Source organism: Acipenser ruthenus, chromosome 31 (genome assembly GCF_902713425.1).
Source record: "Acipenser ruthenus chromosome 31, fAciRut3.2 maternal haplotype, whole genome shotgun sequence".
NCBI lineage: Eukaryota > Metazoa > Chordata > Actinopteri > Acipenseriformes > Acipenseridae > Acipenser > Acipenser ruthenus.
Window position 1 is genome coordinate 9,640,840 of NC_081219.1, and position 17,024 is coordinate 9,657,863.

At 36.8% G+C, this 17,024-nt stretch overlaps 1 protein-coding gene across 2 annotated transcripts; it reads right to left on the reverse strand.

The window, feature by feature from the left end:
* Positions 1 to 993: 993 nt before the first annotated feature.
* LOC117964715 (ubiquitin-associated domain-containing protein 1-like) lies at positions 994 to 16,321 on the reverse strand. 2 transcript variants are annotated; one of them, XM_034909204.2, is made up of 11 exons: positions 15,941 to 16,321; positions 15,109 to 15,229; positions 14,928 to 15,001; positions 14,100 to 14,207; positions 13,002 to 13,028; positions 12,121 to 12,223; positions 11,445 to 11,553; positions 10,774 to 11,095; positions 9,823 to 9,909; positions 6,733 to 6,871; positions 994 to 6,276 (listed from the first exon to the last, which is right to left on the reverse strand). In XM_034909204.2, the coding sequence occupies exons 1-11, from the start codon at positions 16,076 to 16,078 to the stop codon at positions 6,161 to 6,163; spliced, it is 1,344 nt and encodes a 447-aa protein (XP_034765095.2). In that variant the 5' UTR covers positions 16,079 to 16,321; the 3' UTR covers positions 994 to 6,160. The 2 variants fall into 2 exon arrangements, with proteins under 2 accessions (XP_034765095.2, XP_034765096.2); XM_034909205.2 differs by lacking the exon at positions 13,002 to 13,028 and having other exon boundaries at positions 15,941 to 16,319.
* Positions 16,322 to 17,024: the final 703 nt, after the last annotated feature.

A 17,024-nucleotide genomic window follows, 5' to 3' on the forward strand; every position in this document is an offset into this window, starting at 1 on the left:
ACCTGCTGTGTTTGTATAACGAGTCAGGAATAATCAGGTGCAAATGCATGGATTGCTTCTACCACAGACCCAAGTATACAAAGACAAACTGCCCTCTAGTGGTGAGAAATTGAAATAATTTATTTTACTTTTTAAACTTCTTCAAGTCGGGACCCCCTTAAAGGTTACATGGGTCTTACTTATTGTGATACACTTCGAGACTTTTATAGTATAAAATAATAGGACTCTGAGTAACAGGACCCCAGATGAGCATTGCACTTGTGTTCTGTGCTGTACATATAATAGGAGAGACTATGTGAGGTCCTAATGCCTGGAACATAGAAGTTGAATGAGAGGAAGAGACTTCCATCTTTGTGGAAGATTAAATACAGCCTATAATTACAGCTCAGAGGTTTAATAATCTTTTTATTTGATCAGTTATTTAACCCTGTTATTCTGCCCAATTGAAATGTTGCCTCACCACAGCAACCCACTTACCGACCTGGAGCACTGAAGATCAACAGCCAACCTCCAGCTGTGTCAAGCCACGTGCCTCTTTTCACCTGCCCAAACTAAACCACTGAACCCAGAAGCCTGACCAATAGAGGGTCACTGAAGCACAATGAGGTTAACTATTCCAAGACAATATTCCAGGAGCACAAAGGTCAATGCAGTGTTCTCTGTGGGCCCCCAGAGAAGTTCAACTCGGCACCATCAGGAATCATGCTGACAGGACTCACTCTGCACTCCACCTGTAGTGCTTTTATACAGTCACTGGAGACCCATATCTTTACCACTTCTTGAATTGCAATATTAGTGTTTATCCCCTAGATTGCCAGTGCTCCAACACAAGCCTGTTTACGCAGCTGTCTAACGGAAACAGTATTACAAAGATAAGATGATTGGAATTAGCAGGTGGAAGTGGGATTAAATTGGCAGTTAGATGGGTTAATTGGTTATTTGCTGACCCCTGGTATTCTGTATGATATGATAATACAGTACCATTCACAGACATGGAGTAATGCTTAGTTTATTGAAGTGTGTACTTTATTGAACTTCAACCAGTAAAAAGGCTATTTGTTTACAAAGACCAGACATAGTATATCTGTGACTACTGTATGTTACAATGAAACCTGAAGCACGACACATGTGTAAACTCTGTATTTTAAAAGTATTAATTTAACAGTTCTTAATTAAATAAATAAATACATACATACATACATAAATAAATACAACAGAAGTGGTATTTTACATGAATACAGGGCTTCCCACATTTCTCTTTCCAGAGTAAAGTAATATTTCCGGTTTTGGCAAAATGAATGTGTGTAAAAATGTACAAAGAAAAAAGGTGTAGCAAAGTTCTAGCAAACACATCCTAAATGTATATCATTTTTAAGTACATCATAATCCGTGTATGATGTACATAACGACCATACAAGGTCCATCAATGTACTGATGTCATAGAGGGTTCTATTTGAAAGATCTAACAGTAGCTGTACTTAGATACTGATTGAGTCAAAGTTGAACCTCAAAGTTACAAACACATTGGGACTGGAGGGTGTTGATATCTGTTAGTAACCCTGAAAACTTAGTATTAATAAGACTTGATAAAATTACTGCAAGGTTGGCCAACACACGCTATATACTTTGCGTTTAGCATAGCATTCAGCCCAGTTAAAATGAAAACTGAAAATGATGTTACAAAGCTTCAAAGAAAAATCTCATTAGGTTTACTAGAGTTCCTGCAATTGTAATTGTAATAATTCTGTATTTTACTTAGATTGTTTATGTTTTTATGCAAAATTGGCTAAACAGAAAAAATAGATTCCATGTATACGAGCATTGTTTAAGTTGACAGAAGCAACATACAATTGCCTGTTCTAAAAGTAAATACTTAAATAAAATTAAAAAATATATACATTTTATCTGCGAGTCTGTTTTATGCTGAGCATGAAATTGCATTGGTGTAACTGGGACTAACACAGAGTCCTTAGTCATTTTTAAGCTACTTTAAGTATGTGGAAAACTCTGTTCAATAAAGATACCACTGTATAAAGCACCACAGCTTTCTCTATACAATGTGACAGTGCCATGTTATGGTAGTAAACGTTTACATTTATTTCACAGTTAAACAAATTCACCTCGATTTGATGGACACAGCAACAACAAAATGAAAAAGAAATAACAATGTTTTAATAAACAACGTTTTTAAACAGAGTGATATTTGCATAGGTTGTAACAGCACTGGTTGGTTTCATAAAGCTGGTCTAGGAACAGGATCTCACTCTGTGTAGAGCATTAGGGAACACCTCAGACTTTATCAGTCTTCTTTTTAGACACTCATCAGTGTTAGCACTGCCCTTCGTGAGCCTGGTTTGGGGGTGGGCAAGTTTTGATTATGGTTTGTAAATTCAGTAATGGCATTCTTTGCAATCAGATTAGTGTTTTTCAAAGTTTCTGCTGCGCCAACCCCTGCTTCTACAGGACTCCCAAATGATCTTCTATAAGGTCTTACTGAACATTGATGTTCTGCAAAACCTTGACCCTTTGCAGACTGCTGTAGTTGAAGGAATTCTAAGTGTGAATAAGGTGCATGCAGCATTTCAGCAGCAAGCAAGCAGATTGGTATGGAAGTGTTGAGATAAGACGAGGATCTGAATTCCCCAAATGAACAAAATACTAAAAATACATTCTACAAGAATGCTACTGCTGCTCACTGGGGAACGATCAGTCAGTGCACAGTCTGCCAAGGGCTCAATACGATCTAGCTACCATTAAATACTATACTTTATAGCTAACTCTTCCATGCTTCTCAAGAATAAAAACAGACTTTCCTTCTATTCATATATTGGATTATTATAATACATACAGTACTAATATGTAATCAGACTTTCTATATGCAGCATAAATGTGAAGAAAATACTTTGGCCAACAAACACTCCACTCTATATAAATAAATACTTGTTGAACAGATTATACTAGTTATCACAACTTCCCAAACTCATACACCACTGTTTTTTTTAAAGAGCATTAAATCCACTTATTCCATTATTCAGCATCAGGTAAAATACACATTCCCTTTGATACAATAAATACAGTACATATTGTTATCTATTTAATATATAAGATTTGGTTTCCAAGGTGAACAATGCATTAATTCAACAAACCCATTTTTTCTGTAGTCAAAAGAAAAGTAGTACTCTGGTAACCACATAAAATTGTTACTATCAATACATGTAACACTCAGAAGCCCATATTTAATATCAGAAAAAAAAACAGTATTATTTTCACTGCTTTATTGCTAAAGGGACTTTGCAATAACTATTCTCTTCATTTAAATGACTGCTGCTCCTCATTCTGGTTGATTTTTAGCAGTATATCACAGAACACACACTCAATGTGTGACAGAAATGTGCATGAATAACAGGAATTGAATGTTTAAACTTAAATAACCCTTATGATGAATAACATTTATTAATCAGCAATCCTAAGGTGTAACCACCAACGCATTTCAGGATGTGTGTGGTCTTCAGAAGTTCAGAATATAATAGTTTGGTTGACAGTCAGTTATGGCACGAGCATTCAATACATGGGATATATATTTAGTTTCTAAAAAGGTTTGTTCTGTGGTGTATTCTATAAGGTTGGCGCACTGATCATAGGAAATAAATCGATTTGCACAAGGACTTATAGTAAAGTAACTAATTCCCATTACCCTATACACAGACAAAAGCGTTTTCATGTCCGAAAGATTTATTTTAGCTAAAATGGGCTTTTGAGTATTGCCTTCTCTGTACTTCAGATTTTATATCTATCTAACTATCTATCTATCTATCTATTCATAAATAAAAGCAGTCCATAATGGAATAAGTGGTTATTAAAAAATACACAGGCCATATTCACAACCCTTTAACTCAGGAGTAATTCAAAGCCTGTATTATGACTTAATTTATATTATTGAATCTGTTTTAGACTGTTGTAAAGAAGAAAACAGTAGTCTAGAGCCTTTTCATGAATATCAAACCTGCATATTATTCCCCAAAATGAAGTTAAAGTCACGTCAATGTTTCAGCATCAACAATAAAAATATGAATAACTGCCGATCCTTTTGTCACAAGTTATATTTAAAATAAATCATAGAAATTCACTCATATTCCCTTTTAAAGTCCTGCCTTTTTTTTTTTTTTTAAATCATAAAAAAAATACTGCATTCATTTAAACTTATCAGAGCACCTGATTAACACACCATAAACAAAAGCCTTTAAACCACATACTACAAACACTGTGGGACATGTCACGCCAGGCTAAGGAAGGAAGACACTTATAAAACACAACTTTTAGTTGCCACTATTTTGGAACAAGGAGTGTATTGTCAGTCGATATTGTTTTTGTTTTTATTTTTCGGATGTCTTGGGTCAATAGGATAAGAAACAATGCTACTGTTATGCCAGCGTGGAAATTTACCAGAGCTACTGTTTTCAGTATTTAAAATTGAAATTAGGGAGTCAGAGTGGCTCACCTGGTAAAAGCACAGACTCGTGGTGTGCAAAGGGGATCATACAGCGCAGGTTTGCGTCCTGGCTGTGAGGCGTTGACAGACTGTGCTAGGTATTCCGAAGGGAGCGTAGCATTGGCTCTGGCGCTCCTGTGGGTTAGGGGGGCAAAACCAGCAGGGACTGATTCTCCTCATCACGCTACAGCGGACCCTGCTGGCCAGGCGCCCAGTGAGGTCAGAGCGGACACCTGCAGGGCTGGCCTTTGTCCTCCAGAGGCCGGTAGCTCGCTTACATCCTCTCTCGAGTTCCTGGGTGTAAAAGAGGAAACTGGCTTGGTCGTGGGATCGGAGGATGCCCACTGAATCTTGATCTCATGAGCTGTGTGGGGAATTGCTGTGGTGACAGGAACAAATTATAATTGGAAGAAAAAAAAATAAAATCCAAGAATTGGGGGTAAAATTACTGGGCACACTAAAATATAAAATAAAACACCAAATGTGGTTCAATCATAGCAAAAGAAATATAGAAATGAATTTAAAAAATGATACAAAATGAAAAAAACTAAAACAATACTAAAAATGGACAACACAAGGTTCAAATAAAACGGAACTGGACAATAATACAACAACGTTAAACAAATAATGGGTATTCCATATGCATTTGGGGTAAAATAGAATCAACACTTTGCAGTGTTTTCCCTGATTACCTGACTAGACACACTGAACTGCCACAATAAAATTACAATAAGGTTCATAACTATACTGAATTCACCAAGTACTTGAATTTAAAAAGATACAGTAGCAGTTTATAATTGGGGGCTGAAATGTATTTTACTTTATGTGCAGTCAATTTCAATGTTATAATGCCTTGTATTGTTTACTATTAGTATTTTTTATTAAACTTTTAAAAGCTTACCGCATTTATGTTACGCCATGCCGTTGGAAGACAGAAAACAGCCAATTTTAAACTCTTACAGAAATGCACAGAAGGTCCTGAGGATTGATATATGACTAGTCTATAATTTGCAAAACGTGGGCTTGGATATTTATCAACAAATCTGGACCTGTAGTAACACAGTGAGGAGTATTCACAAAGCTGCAGCAAGTCATTAAATTGTATTTACACATGTGCTAATGCTTTGTGAATATGGTCCATAGACTTCCATCAAAAAGAATACACTTGAGTACATCACAAATAACTAACAGATTCACAAAAAAGAAAACAAAAACAGGAAAGAGGAAAGCATTTACTTGACACTACTACACTTAGAGAGAAAAATAAACTCTATGGTTTATATGTGAACTACCTTAATAAAAATACAAAATACATTTGTGTAAACTTTGATGATGGCGATGATTTATTGTCTCTTAGACCAACAGTTTAAATTAAAAAGAGTTAACAACCCAATATTTTTAGAACTGTAACAAAAAGTGTTCACGTTGGTTTTTACAAGTGTCTCCTGTATTATAAATAAATCAATGAATCCTTTGTCATCCCACCCCATTTACATGTCACTTCCAGCACTGCATTCGCAAGGCAAAAGTAGATTGAAGTCACATCTACACACACACTTCCCTTATTAAAACAGAGGGTCACTGCTGCTTTCCCACTGCACAGAGCCCACCTAGTTTCCAGTGCACTCTACAGCACGAGGACAGCTTGCCCGCCCAGGCAGGAGGTAGACCCTATGCGCGGTTTAGTGTCTGGAAGATCCTAGATATCTGTAGCATTACAGGCCCCGTCTCGGGATCGTTCATCCACTGAGTACTGTTTAACGGGTTCTCCAGCATGTCTTCAAATGCTGTGGGAACAAGAGGGGGGTTCAAAGAAGACAGCTACAAAGTTAAGTCAACAAGAATGAACTTCAGATGTTTACATTTACATTCGTGACACTGGTAAATTGTGATAGCTCTAATTCTGGATCATGATAAAGTAGATCGCTCTGAGCTACATCTACCACACGTACATAATTGTAAGAGTGAAGTTCAGACAATGGATGGACAGGAGGACAAGTTACTCCATATACAAGATACATATACGACTTATTTCAAGGGATCTGCAGCTTCAGCAGTGTAAAAATAATGGCATACCAACCCCTCCTCCACAATCCATTTGCAAATATATCATGTCGCTGTTTCTATCGTTATAAACCTCTGTAACTCAACCCTCGTTTAGCAATATTCTTTTTGTAACTAAGCTAATATGAGCAGCCCCAACATCTCTATGAACAGATCAGATTTCACGATGTGCTACATACCTAAAAGTGTTTTTGGGTTGGTAAGTCCAAGCTGTACAACAGGGTTTTCGAGGATGGCCTGAAACAGGGGGCTGTTTGTGTCAATACCCTTATCTAAATCTTCTGGCGAGGGCTTCCTGTCTCCCAGCAACCAGTCACACTGGAATTAAAAACATGCTTTTAGTTCATTTCAAACAACTCTATTTTCTCAACCATAAAGCTGCCATGTCTCCTATTAATTTACCCTGCCTGCTTTCATTACTAAGACTATGAACTGATGATTTTAACCTTGGGCTACTATAAAAAATAATAGAAGCCTGCATTTTAAATTGTTGTGTTGAGATTGCAAGATAAATTGAACTTGTTCTCTTGGTTCTCAATGGTTAACTTGTTCGCAATGGTTTGAAATGTCGAGATCAGAGGTTGCCTTGTTGCACACAACTATTCATTTTTTTATAAAAAGTGACCCAAACATCTTTAAGCATTGAACCGTGTGGATAAATACTGTGGTTTTCAGCTCTACAGACAAGAGATCCATCCACAAAACAATACGATATAGAGAAGAATGACCAGATCTGAACAGTGGCAGATGTGAACACAGTTGCCCTTTAACTCAAGGATGTCCAACATACGCCCTGTGGGGCAAGTTTGGACAGCCCGCCAATTAGTTTCTTAAAATTGCATTGATAAAATTGCGTTCTCACAAACACGTGTAAGTGCACAGCACACTTAATTTTGATTAGGATAGCGAAGTGAAGGCTTGTTTAAACTACTTATTTTACTTTGTGTAAAATTTGAAATCAGTTGCCAGAGATGTCATGGAAGTGAAAGGTGGAGGCGGAACACAAGAAGATTCCAAAATCGTTGGACAAATGATTATTTGATGGCATGGCAATATGTCTGATTTGCTGAAAATGAGAAGAACAAATGAAAGTGCTGTGGAGGCCAGTTTATTGTTAACAAATAGATTGCATGTGCTGCTAAACCTTTTTCAGGTGGCGAATTTGTTAAAAGGCGCATGCTTAAAACAGCCGATGTAGTATGCCCTGAAAAAATAACATTTTCTGTCAGTCTGTCTCGTAACAAGGTTGCTGAGCAAATTGCCGAAATGGCAGGTAATATTAAACTGAAGGTTAAAGAAAAAGCCAAGGAGTTTTGTCCATTTTCAGTCGCCTTGGATGAGAGCACATATGTCATTGGCACAGCTTGCGGTTTTTGTAACAGGAATAACCCAGGACTTTAATGTCATTGAAGAGCTTTTATGTTTATCAGACATCAACACAACCACAGGAAAGGGCTTTTTTTTAAACTTCAAGAAGCCTTGGAAAGTGCAGAAGTACCTTGGAAGAAACTAACTGGGATTACAACAGATGGTGCAAAAGTACCAATTTTCTTACACTGGATTCTGCATCAACAGGCATTATGTGGAAAAGTTGCAGAATTAGAAGACGTAATGAGCATTGTTAAGTGTGAATTTCATCCGCAGCAGGGGCCTGTAGCATCGACAGTTTCATGCCTTGTTAAATGAGTTGGAATCGCAGTATGACAATTTACTGTATTTTACCCATGTACGATGGCTGAGTCGTGGGACAGTGCTGAAGCAGTTCTTTCACTGGCATCAATACAGGACTTCATTATTATTTGTTTATTTATCAGACGTCTTTATCCAAGGCGACTTACAGAGACTCGGGTGTGTGAACTATGCATCAGCTGCAGAGTCACTTACAATTACGTCTCACCCGAAAGACGGAGCACAAGGAGGTTAAGTGACTTGCTCAGGGTCACACAGTGAGTCAGTGGCTGAGGTGGGATTTGAACCGGGGATCTCCTGGTTACAAGCCCTTTTCTTTAACCACTGGACCACACAGCCTCCTATTAGCTCCTCCTCTTCATGTCGAGGAGAAGCTAAGTAATCCCCTTTGGTTTCTTGTTGACCTCACCAAGCAAATGAACATTTTAAACAAGACACTCCAAGGGCCAAAGCAGATCGCAGCACTAATCAATGAAAAGGTGACAGCTTTCAAAGCCAAGTTGAATTTGTGGCAGCAATATGTGTCAAACAGAAATGTTGTTCTCTTCACTGCATGCCACGAGATTCAAGAGTTACACAGCAATTAATTTGATGATGAAGACTACAACTACAATGAAAAACTAACAAACCTGATAAATTAATCTGACTTGATTTCAAGACTTCCAGTCTCATCGAAACATCTTTCAGTTATTTGCAAACCCATTTTCCTGTAATGTCCAGATCTTCAAATGGTGCTGATCGATTTTCAGTGCAAACAGCATCTCAAGGATAAATTCACGGCCTGCCAGTGGTGTTTTTTTTCAGTTGTGTTAAAAACGTTATATTTTGGAAGTTAAATATTAAGTTAAATATTGAGACTTAGCTGATATATTCTGCCTTTTTTTTTTTTTTTTTTTTTTAATGTTTGAGAATTCTATTGAAAGTAAAATACTCTATTTCCTCTTATGTAAATTACAGTAAAGCCATAAATATTTGAGAGCAAATTATTTGGCGCATCACACCCATAAAACCTATTTTGCTCAGAAAAAAGCATAATAAAAGGCTTGCAGATATTTATGGCTTTACAGAATTACATTTGTGATAAGAGTTTTTTGTTAGTGTTCTAGGAAAGCTTCTAGTTATATCTGCCTATTTTTGTACTATAAAATACATTAAGTAATATGTTGATTAATTGATTGAAACCATGCCTGCATACTTTTTGATGACTAGGAATCATGCAGTGGGGGTAATGTGTTTTGTGTAAAGTAGTATATTTGAGTATCTTGGCCTACATACAATTTCTATAGACATGTTCAGGTACATTACTGCATAATGAAAACTATCGACATATTCCTTTGCTATTGTAAAATATAAACCATAGTAGAAAAAAAAAATAATAAAGCTGTTCAGTTTAATGGCTCCCTCTGGCTTTTGCAGTGAAAGTCAATATACTATTCATGACAGATCAACTTAAACTGATACATGTCTACAGGGAAGTCATTAAGAAAGTGATGCTGCGCACAGCCTGCTTACATGGCTGCTATGTCTCTTTCTTACATTACCTAAGAAAATGATGTCGCCAAAATCAATTTAACACTCACAGCTGCATCTTGCTGGTTGTTATTTACTCGCAGGGCATCAACAACTTCTTTTTCATCAAATCCCATTTCCATCAGTGCAATGACTGCCTAGAGAAACACAAACCAGAACAAAGATGGGTTTGCAAGCAAATGATATACAGTGGAGCCAACAAGTCTGCATATTCTACCACTGCATAGGGTTATTTCATTTTCTGTTCAGTAACAAAATACAGAAACTCAATAAATCAATTTCACTAAGCATTTTTAGGATGTATAATATATATAAATGTACAATTTCTTGTCCTTTTTGCCCAGAGAATCAACATTTAATGTTGCATTATGGCGTCTATGTGATTAGCCATGGAATGCCCTACAAAAACATATGCAATGGCCAGTGGTGGCAGAGTCACTGTATATTCAACATAAAATATTATCCTATTTTAAAACACAAAACAATAGCATTACCCTTGTTATGTATAAGGACATAGCCATTAAATATAGTCCAGGATGTATTCAGACAATACTATGTTTCTAACTCAGGAAAGCAAAATAGATCATATATTTTAAGCTATAGCTATCTTTTAAGATATATCAATCTTTTCTCGTCAGGCAAAGACAAAAAAAAAGAATGATGTAATACTAGCATTTCTTTTAAAAAAAATCTGAGTACTTTATTGTAAGATTTATACCTTAAAATGTAGGGCCCATATCAGCTGAAGGACTAGATTCTCAAAGCAATTTACTCCAAATCGTCATTAGCGTTACACTTGTCTGAATGGTAAAAACACAAAACGAACTGAAGAAACTACGTCACACTACTCACAAGCACCCAACTTAAATGTGCGAGTTGTATATTTCTGGTTTGCTAACTTCATTGGGTGCATTTTACTACCTGAAAAAACTGTGCCAATCACGTTTGGTAGTAAAATGGTTCGGAGAATCTAGCCTAAAAATGCCTTTGGAACAACCTACTCGTGAATCTGGTCGAAATTCTCTTTTCCTTCGGATCCTTTTAAAGATGTCTGTTAGCTCGTCCTGCTTCGAGTATTCAGTGTTGGCTTCTAAAGCAACCTTTGCATTGGAAGCTGCTGCTGCTGCTGCTGATGATGATGATGATGATGGTATTGATGCTGCTGCTGCTGATGATGATGATGGTATTGATGCTGCTGCTGCTGCTGCGGTGGTTGAAGGTCCAGCAGTGGCTCCAGTTGACTCCTGGCCAGTCACAGGGGCATCAGCGGTGGGATCGTCTGCATGCTCGAATAGCCACTCCATCGCCTGCGTCACCGACATACTGCAAACAAAAAGGGAGCACATTGTGATGCTGTGAGCTGCTTTGTAATTTCACACACATATCAATTCAGTCACTGCTAACCTTCTCCAGCAGTAAACACAATTGTTTTGCTGCAGTACACTATTTAGTTTAACATCTTTCTGGTAGCTTACCTTGAGTTTCAAATGCGACCCATCACTGCTTGAGGAAAGTTTTAATTCATCATTACTGTGTCCTCTCTAGATCTGAAAAGCTTCTAATTGACTAGGGTGTTGCTTTATGAATATGAAGTGCTTATACTGACCTAACAGCGTTATCTACTCAAAACACCTCTGTATAGAAAGTGAGGGCGAGACCGACAGATACCCACTGATTAAGACGCAGTGCTTTAACAGCTCTGCGCTCTGGGAACCCCATTTCAGTCAGCTGTTGGAGTGCCATCTCATCCACTCTGTCCTCTTCATCTTCATCCAACATGGCTGAAAGTACGAAAACACAGGACTAGATACGTACACACAGACTTTCATGGAGTATTAGCTCTGAACATATATTTCAGTGTAACCCTAACATGATGTTACACATTGGTGTTGTAATCATTATATACAAAGTATAGATACTATGACAAGTACAGTGTGTTGCTGGTATACAAACATCCTTAACAGGTTTATAATACTTTTATATAGGATTTTATCCCATAAAACGATTGGTACCCTATGTGTTTCTCCATTACTTCCACAGAAACCCCATTAAAATAGATATTAACTATGTTGGATAATGCAATTTCATATTAAACTTGGCAAATAAATAAGTCTCTTACATTTGATTTTTATTCCAGAGTTGTACAAATTAAATTAAAATGCAATTATATTAAAAAAGTATTTTGTGGTGTGATATAGAATAATCTTCCTAAGCAAAATGAATCAAATATTATATATTAACAAACAAAATATGTACGGGCAATAGCAATAAATAAAAAAATGGAAGAGCTTCCTGCCAGACAGGTTTCTTTATAATTCACTTCAGTGTGACACTAATTTTATTCTTACCGTTGGCCTTCTTAAACAATTCTACTGCATCAGGGTTCAGTGCCAGCAGTTTCTGTGCCACTTCAATAAGCGACACAAGGATTTTCCTGAGTTCTGTCTGAAACTGAGACACCAGAAATGAATTTCAGTGAGGCTGTAACAGCAAGGTGGTTACAGATTTAGTTACCTTGAATAAAATGGTAACCAGAATACCTTTTGATTTCTGATTTCTTTCATTGCATTTTTTAAGTTTCTTTACTTTATTATCCACGTACCCACATTAAAATGGTCCCTTTCAAATGAATAAACTACACAATGAAGAAAATGAATACAAATGTACTGCCTGATAAGCTTGACATGCCATGGCCTTTACATTGAAGAAGGAAAATATAATTTGGTGTCAGAGAATGTTTGAGTGATTCAAATAGTTATTTAATATTATACCAGCCAGTATATTGTAATTTTATTCTGTTCTAAAACTTTGTACAAAAAAACCCCACAAAAACAAAACTGTATGTATGTTTTGATGTTCTAATACATTTCTATAAAAATGTGTATTTGGTATTTCAAACTCGTGGTTACATTAGAGTTCTAGAGATCACGGACACAGTTTCTACAAGCATTTGAGTGTGGAAAAATATGCTGACAAAAACTAAAGATGACCTAAACAAACAAACAGCTGAGTAAGAACTTTTCAAGACGCTACGACCTCAAGTTAGGAAACTGCAGAGCAGGTAAATCACATTTTGAAACGAGTGCATTTACTACAGTATATTATGCTCCCTTGTAAACTGTATGTATTGATATGCTAGTTTTTAGTTGGTTTTTTTTTTAAGACACAAAGGTAAATGTTTCGACACTGATCCTTAACTTTAAATACAGGTAATTAATCTGGAACAAACCTTTTTAAGTCCAAAAAAGGGTACTGCCTTGCATTTCCATGACAGTCAAAAGAAAAACAGAACAGTTTCAGTACTTTTAGGTTTAAGCATGTTTTATTGCCAGACTAAAAATTCAGCGGACAATTCACAAGCTCTAAAACTACATACTGTACAGGATACTGTCGGTACATTTTTACTACTATTTACTAATATTTAAATATACTAGTTATCCCACTGCGCCAAAAAATCTTACACAAAATATTTCTTCTCTGCTGTTCCACGATTGCATATCTTCATCATTAAAGTTACAATATAATCTGAAAAGCAGCTTTAAAAGGGTTCTGAAATATGTTGCTGTAACATAAACTGTGCCTGGATAACTAATCTAGCTCTGCTTTTGTAGTTTCCTTTCCGACATCATCCACACTCACCTGAACACATGTACATTCTCTTAATTAAAACGTATTTATCTTCCACGAAATGATCAGACAGGTGGAACAATGCAGGACAACTGGTGCAGATACTGTAGCTCACAAGAAAAGGAGCCTATGGGAATGTAGGGTCCCCCCCATCTACAATGTGCATGTACAAATCTTCAGGTCCTCTGATTTAAGGGGTCTGTAAACCCCAAGAAAGGCACCTTGAATATCCAGCCACCTGTATCAATTGTATTTTCCATGAGAATAAGGAATGGGGTATCTAGTCACGGCCAAGCACAGTGCAACAACGTTACAATTCACCAAGAGAAATAATTCAGTTACCGTTAACTTACCCAATGTTCCTTAGAAAGATCCTAAACTCTAAAGCATTTATTGGATTCTGATGCCCAGGATGATTTGCTGCTACAGCAAGTACCATCTTTATCAGATGACACAGCCTGTCCATGAACCTCTAAATATCCTGACACCAAGCAAGGTAGAATAGGTAAATATGATCTCTATTATTCTTAGAAGTGGAAGGGGAGCTTTTCATACCCACCAACACAGTAATATTAGATCAAATTCTAAACCCCTGAACATTAACAGAGGTTTTTAATGGTTTATGTTTTGACATTTCAGACTCTTCTGAACAACTCCATGCTTATTTAAAAACACAGCCCTTACAAACTCAGTAACTTACATCTCGCATGTTGTGTTGCGCGACAGTCCGATCAGAATGGCGTGTAGGTAGGCTTGCTGTTGCTTTTAAGATGGCATCTTTGTCTGGAGCTCTTTGTTCCTGCTTTTTCTACAAGGATTAAATAAAATAAAATAAATACATAATAATCTGCTGGGAATAAAATATATTAGTGTACCCATATCCAACCACAAAATAATTTTAGACACACACAGTAATCCTCTTAGTAAGATGGACAATTAACTAAAAATAGTGTGTAGGTCCACACTGGACAAATGCTTACCTGCTAACCTTGACAGTACATACAGGTACTGTATATAATGAAAACATGAGCCCAGCACTTCAAACCTACCTATAGTATTAATTTGGCTCTCTTCCCTTAAAATATTCTGGAGAACCCCCTGCATTATTTCCCTTGTGACAACAGACAAACCTTTTTAAAAGGCCATAGGGCTCCTTTGCTCAGCCTAAGGCAACGGTATATTTCATAAAGAAATCATATGATTACTGTAGAATGTCATGTCAGACTACTGTAATCTATTCAGAGATCAACTGTAAGGTCTTAGTTACTGACTCACTTTACCATTTTGGCAGCTGCTACAATTCTATGAATACTTTACTACTCCACTGGGCCAAAAACTGTACATAAAAGGGTGGGAAAAATCTTTAATTTTAAACTTTACATAGGTCCCAACAAATTGTTAAGGCATATACATCTTCCCAATTAGCACCATACAGTCACACTGGTATATTTGATTGCAAAATACTGCAGTTGGCAACGTATTGTATTTTTATAAATACTTTTACAAGCAATGAAGGAAAGTAAGCTACCTTTTCCTCTGCAGACACATCGAGCATCTTGGGAGGTGGAGGGGGGGCTCGCTTTTTAATTAACAGCAAGACATCTAGAACAAGAGAAACAATTAGTGTACTTTATATGAAAACGAGAGAGAGAGAGACTACATAAAGCTGTACTTTATTGTAAATGTGCCACTATAATGTAACCACATACCTTTATCTTTAATATTCTCCTCTCCTACAGTTTTAGTGTCTGTTAGCACTCTTTCAGAATCAGCATGGATAAGTTTGTGATGAGTCACAGTTTTTGGGTCTTCTAGGCTTCCTTGTACACACTAGAAGAGAACAGCGAGTATTTTTGCAACAGAATAAAGCTGTGACATACACTCATGATCGATTCAGTTAAATTCCACAATTTATATGCTACAGAAAAAGAAAAAAAAACCGTAAGATTAAGTAACAATCCATTCACAAGAAAACAAACAGTAACAAAATAAATAGACCATATGAATCTCCGCATTACTATTAAAAGTTTACATTCTCTCGTGTCGGGTTTATACTTTTAGTTTAAGCGTGTTTACTCTTGATGTAGGTTGACAGCACCGAGGATCTTTTTAAACCCACTAAAACAGAAAAGCAGTATCAACACCATCAACAATGCGTGTCCCCTTTAAAATGTAACCCAACAAACGAAATGTCAAAGCTTTATCGGTCGATGAACCTGAATTAAACTTAGTGTGACAGCACGGTAATAAGCTGACTCACTGCGACAGCATATATGAGTGTCACTGATGCATAGACGTGATTATCGAAAGTCAAAAAACAGAACCATTACATAAAGACTTGCTCACTTCAAAACGTCTGAACGTAACGGTAAATTAAATTATAAATAGACTTAAACCTTTTTCTATAAATAATATGAGCGGTTTAACGGGGCCTACCCTTCACACATGCTGATATGAAATAGCTGTCATTATCTAGTATATGGCCCCCTGCCTCACTCGTTGCTCGGTGTAGATTTTCAAGAAAAGAAAAGAAAAACGTACATGTTTCAAGCACTTTTCCTTGAGTTTCTCTATGGTAGTGTCATCTGTTACTTCCTCCACCCACTCTGCCCCTTCAATGGTGCAGATGTGGACTTTCAACACCTTCCCTGCGAAAATCTTCTCCTCCTGCACAAACATCGGTGCTTTCCGTCTCTACAGCCCGACTGGCTTGTGTCTACACCTCGATAAAAAGAAAAGCCCTCCGCTCTTACTCTATCGCCATTTTAATGACTTGCCGCTGGGTTCTCGGGTGGCACTGGAGCGCGGTGCTGTTATTTACTGGATAGTTACTATATTTACCCACCAGGCCAGCTGCTGCTTGTTTTGTTGCTCGGGTCTACGAGTTGAGAGACTGAACTTTCACCTTTGACCAGGAAAAGGCTCATATGAGGTGCCTTGTGGGGATTGTAGTTCAGTGATATTTTTTATGCAGCATCAATATTTTGCATTTTTCGTGCTAGACAGTAAATATAATATGTATTAAACTGACTTAAATCGTCTCACATTTGGAATACTTGAATTATTTCGTATTTACCTCACGCATATGTGTTGTATTTTCTTCAGTTATCGTACTCCAAATGAATTAATGCAATAAGGACTCTAATATAGGAATTATTAAAAAAGGCATATGTCTTCGTAAGGTGCTACGGTGCGCAAAAACCTGCACATTCGGATCAGTCTATTTTTACACTCAAGTTTAGGTATATGGCGCCATCTGGTGGCTCAATGTTGAAATGTCCTAAGACATCTTCAAATGGCCAAATCTGTGGTTTATATTTCTTATTTAAAAAAAAAAAAAAAAAAAACACTGTATGGTTACAGTGTTAACATCATCAACCCTTGTACAGTTTACTGTGGTATTTAGTGGAAAAAACAAAGTGTTATAATACATGTTAAAGTATTTTAATGCATGGTAGAACAAAGGCAATCACGATAAAGAACAAATAATGATGGTAAAGCATACAAAGCTATGGTTAACTGAGGTAAACATTTCTATGGTATATATGTATATGGGAGTTTAATAAACCCAGTCTTTCATATTCCCAATAAATATTTAAAACACACAACTGTATCTCGAAGTGAG

Coding starts and splice junctions, on each gene's coding strand:
- LOC117964715 (XM_034909204.2), bottom strand. CDS start 16,078: ATGTTTGTGCAGGAGGAGAAGATTTTCGCAGGGAAGGTGTTGAAAGTC. Junction 13,029..14,099: donor CGCAACACAACATGCGAGAT/GTAAGTTACTGA, acceptor TGGAAATGCAAG/GCAGTACCCTTTTTTGGACT. Junction 6,872..9,822: donor ACAACCAGCAAGATGCAGCT/GTGAGTGTTAAA, acceptor TTTTAATTCCAG/TGTGACTGGTTGCTGGGAGA.